This window comes from Copadichromis virginalis, linkage group LG19 (genome assembly GCF_057382275.1).
Source record: "Copadichromis virginalis isolate Kocher_CV1m ecotype Utaka linkage group LG19, C_Virginalis_male_GT1.1, whole genome shotgun sequence".
Lineage (NCBI taxonomy): Eukaryota > Metazoa > Chordata > Actinopteri > Cichliformes > Cichlidae > Copadichromis > Copadichromis virginalis.
Window position 1 is genome coordinate 30821501 of NC_140636.1, and position 8613 is coordinate 30830113.

The following is an 8613-nucleotide window of genomic DNA, read 5'->3' on the forward strand; positions in this document are numbered from 1 at the left end:
GTCCTGTTTAAACTTCCCAAGTGTTTGTAAGAAAAAAGAAAAACCCCGATCTTTCTCCCACTTGATGGAGGATTAAAGGGAACAGATTGTAAAGCAACTTAAGCAGCTCCTCAGTCTATCAGTGTGCTGTAAATACACTAATGTGAATGCCAAAAGACTATTTTAAGATATGACAACAGAGAAAGTAGTGTTAGACTGCATTTTGGTCTGTCTTGTAGATGGAGCAGAGCATGCTACAGAAAGACGTCCTCAAGCTCAACACGTATGTGGCCTTGTACAGCTTCACCGCCCAGGAGAGCCACGACCTGGAGATGAGGTTAGCGCACGTACACACACATGCACAGACGCTCTAATAATAAGAACACCTGCACATGAACTTAGACTGTGAATTAACTGACTTTGACATAGTGATTTCTTTAGATAGATTTCTCTTTTCTTTTAAATAAGAAATAGAAGCAAATACGAGGCTCACGCAGTGCAACCCAAACATGATTTATCTTCACTGAAATTTAAGTTAAACTTTCCGAACAAAACAGATGGAATTCAGCGCTTACTCATATCCTCAAAGGGAAGGGAAGCAAGGGAAAATTTAAAAGACAAGAAGTCATGTTGCTCAATTCCACTTTGTTCTCTCTTTATCTTGTGTCATTTTTATCTTATATAGACTAATTACTGTCTTCAGAGACAAGAATGGATTCACAAAAGGAACTAATTAGTGCCCTCTTTTTATGTAACACTCCTCAAAGATTTATTTCTCTGGTGTGGCCTCATTAATGTTACCTGGGTGTGTGCCAGCATTATTTATTAATATCAAATCTGTTACATGTCTTCTTAGATTTATCTTCAGAGAGTATGAGGGTCTTTGAAAGTCCATTTATAGATCCTTTAAAGGGTCCCTTCAGTGTACCAGGCACACATGCTGTTTCTGAAGGATAACACTGAGTTTATTGTAGTTAAAGTGATGAGACATTCATACTTTTCAGGTTGGCGCAGAAGCAGATACTTGCATAATTTGGGCACAGATGCCAAAAGCCTCACTTGTTCGTGTATTGTTCACAGTTTGCTCCATAACGATTAGACATTTTAGTTATTAGTAATTACTAAATGTAATTACTAATTAGTAACATTTAGTAATTGGCTATTAGTGGTGGAAGAAGTCCACCACTAATTGCTTGAAATAGGTTGTTTTGAATTGTAATAAGAATGTAAACAAATATTTTGAAATTCCATCAATTAAAGCAAAATACTAATTTCAAAAACTGCATTTAAAGTGTCAAAAACTGCATGATATCTAAAGGCATTACATTGTGGAGCTTGTCTGTCATTTTCCCATTTTCACAGTGACCACCACCCCATCTAGACTATTGTTTTGGTAGTTTTTAATTAAATCCCGAGACAGTGATCACCTAATGGGTCACCCATGGTGTCCAAATTGGACTCAGAGTCAAAGTTTCATTGGTTATTTTCAATGGATTTCCCCTCAGTCATTAGTTTGTGCCGCACTAAAACCAGTGACACTTAAACTTTAGTGCTTCATGCTTTAAAATAACCTTTGAATTATAATGGATTATGAGCTTGATAACATCATTGATGTTTATGTTGCTCATAGTACAAATAAGTTTGTAAGCTCAGCCATGGCATCAACACAATCTTAAGTATCACCTCAGACATTATTCACATATGCATTATTCTAATTTTGAACACTTAGTCAGACAATATTGTGTTATGATAGTATATGAAAACAAATTTCTGACTTTTATACTAAGCAGGCTTATTTTGAGCTTTTTAGCCTTTATTTTTGACCGGACAGTAGAGTAGAGAGGAAAGCGTGGAAACAGAGGAGAGCAAGGAGAATGAAATACATGCAGGAAAACCATCCCTCCTAGTTCTGCCTGAGCTTTCTTCCTGTCAAAAGAGAGTTTTTCCTTCCCACTATCACCAAGTGCTTGTTCAGAGGGTGTCGTCTGATTGTTGGGGTTTTCTTTCTGTTATTTTCAGGTTTTTAACTTACAAGAAAACATGCCTTGAGGTGACTGTTGTTGTGATTTGGTGCTCTACACTATCCCTCTGAACTGAACTGAACTGGTCACCTGCTCAGCCCAGTGAGCAGTCAGTCTCCCCTCGCTCTCTCCCTGCTTTCCTGTCGGCTCTCTACACTTTCCTATCGATAGAGCCAAAAAATAACATAGTATTTCCTAAAATGTTGGCGCAGACTAATTTTAAGCAGAACAGGTCAGTATTTTCTGAAAAAGTTGTATTTTTACTCAGTTGTATAAAGCATTTGCATTCTATTTTTATCCTATTGTATATTTTATTCTATTTATTCTACTGTATATAGTATTTTATTTTATTTTATTCTATTCAGTACAGTATTTTATTCTTATTGTATTCTAATTTTGCTATATAACTTTTGCACTGTCCACTTCCTGCTGTGACAAAACAAATTTCCCACGTGTGGGACTAATAAAGGTTAGCTTATCTTAGCTTATCTTAGCTTAGCTTAGCTTAGCTTAGCTTATACACAAGGCAACAAGTTGACAGTCTGAGTCAACTTGTTCTTGTTGCTGAGACTCGGGGGGGGGGGGAAAGCTGGTGTTTAATTTCCAACCCAGCCTGTGAGTTCACTGTCTGTACATTTCCAGACATGCCTGGTTCATGATGTCAGCAGTTGTTTTTGGTTTTAACAAACAACTAATTAAAATCACCTGATGTAGCACCGGTTGGTCTGTGGTCAGAACTGAAAAAAAAGGTTGCATTTCTGACCCAGAGCTACACAGCCTTGGTGTCCTCAAAAACATATTTAAAAATTGCATCCAAAGATTTATTAACATTGACAGCAGACGATGATTTTTACGCACACATACTTGAAGAGTAATTTAAAGTAGGCAGAGCTTCACATGTCTGGCCTGCCTTTTTATCAGTCTGAAACGAAGGGTCCAGGTTTTACTCCCCGCCTTAACCATGACTGATTGGGCGTCATACTTTGAAATAGGCCCTCGGGAAAGAACAGTCCTTCAGCCCAAGTGCCCATTTGTTCTTGCTCTCGCAGAAATCTTCTGAGGATTTAAGGACAAGCGAGCAGGAGTGCACTTGTTCTTTTCATCTCTTTCCTACATGCACACAGTCGTGGGTCGCTCCCCTCCCTCGTCGAGAAAAAAACTTCAGTCGTTACACTTCATTTGAAATTCATTCATCTCAAGTACTTCAACTCCTCCAATGCCTTTATTTCAAATCTATTTTCCTCTTCTGAAAGGCTGCATGAGGGTTTTTTTCTTCCTCAGCTGGGCTTATTTCAGGCTGTAATCAATACCTCAAACAAAAACACATAAAACAAAGATGATTGAACTGATTCCTTATTCAGAAAGTTCACATTTAATTTTAATTTTAAAGTGTGTGTGTGTGTGTGTGTGTGGGGGGGGGGGACAGGTTTATGATTAGTTTCACTTTCCACCACACGCTTTGATTACTTGATTACCTTTGGCCACAGTGATTGTAATGATGACGAATGTTTTTGCAGTTTAGCAGCACAGCAACCCTCTTCTCGCTTTCACAGCTCATTTTTTTCGTAATTAAATTATTTGAAGTAACATTTCCCCTGCTTCTAATTGGAGCATTAATCTGCATTGTTGCCATCACCTCTCAAGATTTTACAGTGTTGGGCACTTTGCGTTTCTCACCTTCCATGAAAGGTGTTTTTTTGTGAATCATTTCCTTTTTGAATCACAAAAGGAAGTAAAAGGAAGACAATTACATAAACCAACACTTGGCACCGCAGCGTTGGTCCTTTAGATTTTTATTAGTCAAATTTAGCCCGTAGCTTTGAACAGATGTTTGTAATTATGGCACACAGGGCAGTGGGATAGACTGATTCATGCATTTCCTGGATGGATGAAGGAAAATTACTCGGAGCAAATGGAATTTAGGGGCATTACATGCCATTTAAGTGTGAAAATACCCTCTCTATCGAAGTCTAAATGTCATTATGTTTCCAATCAGTGATGGATTTGAGTATTTTTCCTTTGTTTTCAAATAATTCATGGATGTTTTCATGTATTGCAGAGCAGGAGACAGGATCTTGGTGGCCGATGACTCCAATGATGACTGGTGGAAGGTAGGTATTACATCTCTGTGTTACAGCAAAGTTTCACTAAGTTTTTTTTACACAAAGCCAAGAAAAAGCTTTAAAAGAAACAGACCGATAAATGATATAAGTCTGGTTGTGAATTATAGGAGCAAGGAAACAGGGTAACTCGGGACACAAATGCATAACAGATAAATTAGGGAGACGAAAGGGCCGATTGCATGACAGCACAGAGACAACCTGTCGCCACCAGACCATGAAGAAAATCATCACGCATTTTAACACCATTGTGCTCTGTAGGCTGTAGATAAACAGAGACATCTGGCCAGTTTGGTCTTTAAACAAGAGATACCAAGGAAAGAGGCAAACATTAGCACCTGATGAAGCACCTGCATGCAATGTGAAAACATCATAGTGAACCTAATACATGATTTACAACAGCATTTACTCTAAAGGTGTGTGGACGGTTTTTATCAAGGCTTCGATGTAATCGTGCCAAGTTTGAACCCTCTCATGTCCTGCCGTTTTATGACTCCTTTTTTCAGGGTGTAATTGAGGACAGGATCGGATTCTTCCCAGCAGCCTTTGCTCATCAACTGCGGGCTGGTGACCAAGTCTTCAGGTGTAACAGGACGTTCATCGGCTGCAAGGAACAAGGCCAAATCACCCTGAAGGAGGGACAGGTACTGCAGGCTTGAGCAGATGTGTCCTCGTGGGGGATGAGTAAAAGCTGTTTTAATCTCGAGACAGTAGTGAAGTGTCCAATGGCAAACGTGTAATAGACATGAAATGGGCACTCATACAGAAATTGCATTACCAGCAGGGAAAGACAATATATTTAAAGCCACAAAAAGCGTACTAAGTACATTCCAGGGTCCTTAATGGTCAGACTCGATTAAGATATGGGGCTGATATGTATTTACATGTAAATGTGTTAATAATGTCTGTTTAAACACGCTCCCGTGATTATTTCATGTTGGCTTAAATTAAAATAAAAAATGATCTTCATTGACCTAGACCAGTGAAACTCTCTTTCTGTCATCATGAAGCAATATCTAGAAAATCAAGTCACATGACATCGTCTGTTGTTGCACTTTCCCAAGTGGAGCACACAGTCGGGATTTAGCTACAGTACCTGACAGGTTTAGGAAAGAATGGCATCTGGGTAAGCATGCGAGAGGTATGACACGACCACCTTTGGCTCATTGTAGATTCACCAGATAATTAGCTACTGTATTCTCACATAAAAGCGATTGGACACTAAAAATGTTTCTTCTTTTCACGCGAGAAGCTGAGAAAAGTTCAGAGCTGCAGTGATTATGATAAAGTGTTCTAGGAGGGAACACGGGACTTACGTCAGCCTGGATCCAAGCTAGTCTGTAATCAGGTCAGGTATGGGAGATGTTTGCTGTAACACATCTCAGGTCTGTGTGTATGTTTAATATCAGGATGGATTCAAGTACACTCTCTTCATCAAGGCGTATAACACAGTCGTACATGTTCAGCTACAGCTGCGTAAAGGATAGACGATAGAGCTGCATGCTTTAGTGGCAGTGTTTGTTTGGGTCAGGTGCAATTTATGAAAGTCAGATTTGGAATATGTCCAGTATTCTGATTTTTTTTAATGCAATGCTAAAGAAAACTGCAAACAGTCGTTCTTATGATTAAAAGTAAGGATATGGGTCCTTTTCATGGCACTTGTGGAAGCTTTTAGTAGTCTTCGGGCTTAACATTAGCACGATTCATATAGGGAGCAACATCTTCATTTTGGGTTGGGGAAGCAATGACCTTATTATGGATATTAACATTTCCACATTAGGCCTGTATCTAATTCACGAGCACACTCCAGCTACTACATTGCATCTGATTCATATTATCCAGCAGCTCTTCAGACATCATATTACCTTCCTGCAGCTCCCGCATTGCCTCTTACCTCCAGTGACTCTTCAATTGTAGACAATTATTCACTGAAAAGCTCAAGTGGATTTGGCAGACAGAGGAGCATAATGGCTGCACTTAAATCAGGGCCCCTTTTTCCCACAATGCTGTCCAGGGCATGTTGGGACTCTGAGGAGATTTAAAGTAAGCAACCCCCAGTGGAGATTTAACCACCAAACACAAAATGATCCTATGACCCACTCACTCTCCTTCCAGCCTCTCAATCCCAAGGGAAGTTGTTAGGGAGTACTCAGATCAAGCTTGCAAACACAGTGTGCTCTGACTTATTGTGAGTGTCAATGAGTGAATAAGCTTGATCATGTTATGATCTTATTTCCTTAAAACACACTCCTGCTGTCTATAATTGATTATTAGTTTGATAACCATTATGTATTTTTAAAAGAGGCAATTTATAACTCTCATAAACAACTCAATAATATACATTCTGGATTTTCCTTATTATGGCTATGGTTTTCCAGCATTTTACCTTCCAGTAACTCAGAATGGATCCATAGTAAGACCTGTTTGTGCTTTATTAGGTACTTTTTTCTGATTAACTGCTTTCTACATGTCCTGTTTGTCGGTAAAGTAAAATTTTTCTTCTGGCTTTCAGATCTGTGTGAGCAGCGAGGGCGAGCACAGCGGCTTCATCAGAGTGGAGAGCGGAAAGAAGAGGGGCTTCGTGCCCTGCGATGTCCTGGAGATCATCTGAGACAAACTTTCAGAGAAATGAAGACCGAGACGGAGAGAGTCAGAGAGAGAGAGAGAGAGAGATCAGGATGAGCCACCTGGAGGAGTTCACCCCATCAGAAACTGGAGTTCGAACTCGTAAAAGCGGCGCTTGTTTTATCAGCACGCCTTCCTCTTTGTTCCCTCTCGAACCAAAAGGAGAGATGAGATGAGAAACTGCTTTTTGTTTGCAAGGAGACGGGAGATCACTGTGTCACTGGATTTTATTTAAATTTATCCTAGATGGGGTTTGTTTTTTAAAAATTTCCCCTTAGTTCTATCCAGCCTGTTTACTTTTTGAAAGCAGGGCTAACATTTTAAGCCTAAAACACAAACACATGCTTGAATGATTATTTTTCAGTATATAAATGGAAGTCCTTCAAATAATTTAGTTTCTCATGCTTTTATATTATGCTCCAAGCAAAAATAGAGTAAATGCAACATAGTGTAAGCTCAAAGATGGCTATTTTGAATGGCAGAGTGCACATCATGGGAGGGCAATGGAAAATAAACTGAAATGAACACGTACGAGCAACTTGTATAAACTGCTTACTGCAAAATTAGATTATTTAAGCCTCCAGTTTGTCCTTTGTCTCTCTACAGAGTCCTCCAAAAAAAAGGAACACGTTTCTCTTGTAACAGGTACGAAACAGCAAAGCGCAGGAAGTTAACACTTACACCCCCGGAGAGCAGTCATTTCGGGGTAGTACCTTAGACCCCCGCGGAGTCATCATTTTGCGTTTCTACCTTTAAAAGCCGGAGAGCAGTCAAATGCTGGAAGTGGAAGCTAAATTGGCTAGTCATTCATATGTATATTGGGTCGTTACCTAGGAATTCTGGAGGGAGGGGATTGGGGGAGAAATCAACACACATGAGTCTAGGTCCTTTGTTGCTGACATTTATTGATAAAAACAGTAGTTTCATTTCATGTTATTTCCTTTTTCATTTCAAGCAAGGAAGTGGATGTAGTTAGTAAGTAAGATATTTCAGACATTATTCTGACACAGAGGAGGAGATACTGGAATTATAATTAGTATCTATGCATGCATTTGTGATTTTGTTTGACCTTCCCATTGCTCACAATTTGAATTTGTTCACACTGCAGATGAGTGTCTCAGTCCCCAAACAAGCTCTCTTTTTCGGTGGAGAAGCAGTCTCCTCATCCGCAGTGAGTGTGGAGAAATCAACACACATGAGTCTAGGTCCTTTGTTGCTGACATTTATTGATAAAAACAGTAGTTTCATTTCATGTTATTTCCTTTTTCATTTCAAGCAAGGAAGTGGATGTAGTTAGTAAGTAAGATATTTCAGACATTATTCTGACACAGAGGAGGAGATACTGGAATTATAATTAGTATCTATGCATGCATTTGTGATTTTGTTTGACCTTCCCATTGCTTACAGTACAAAAAACCAACCATTTGTACACATATGTACTAATAATAATAAAAAGTGAGTGCAACACTGCAACCCGTCACCCCGTCGTTCAGTGGTCGTTGATCAGTGGTCCATTGTGGCACCATTCAGAGCACTGGTACAATAGTACCAGCAAGATATGGGAAGACATTGCAAATGTACTTGGATTTTAGGTTGCAAGCCACCCAAAACTTGATCCCAAACTTGTCAGGTTTACTTGCAAACACTTGGAGTGTTTCAGTATGCCATCTTAGGGAGAACTCAACACACATGTAGGTCCTTTGTTGCTGACATTTATTGATGAAAATAGAAAAAAAACCAACCGTTTGTACACATGTTTACAAATAATAACAAAAATTGAGTGAGTACATTACAACATTTTCAGCAATCACTCACAATCCTGGCACTGCCACGGTATCTGTCGCCTGCATTTACCACATGTGTACCTG

General features: G+C 39.3%; 1 protein-coding gene across 2 annotated transcripts in view; it reads left to right on the forward strand.

The window, feature by feature from the left end:
• The window catches only part of stac (SH3 and cysteine rich domain), a 30570-nt gene extending 23151 nt beyond the window's left edge, over positions 1–7419 (forward strand). For both annotated transcript variants that reach the window (XM_085442625.1, XM_085442626.1), the window contains 4 exons: positions 219–316; positions 4060–4111; positions 4627–4764; positions 6633–7419. In XM_085442625.1, coding sequence (XP_085298751.1) covers positions 219–316; positions 4060–4111; positions 4627–4764; positions 6633–6731 — 387 coding nt within the window. In that variant the 3' untranslated portion in view covers positions 6732–7419. The remainder of the gene's footprint in view (positions 1–218; positions 317–4059; positions 4112–4626; positions 4765–6632) is intronic.
• Positions 7420–8613: the final 1194 nt, after the last annotated feature.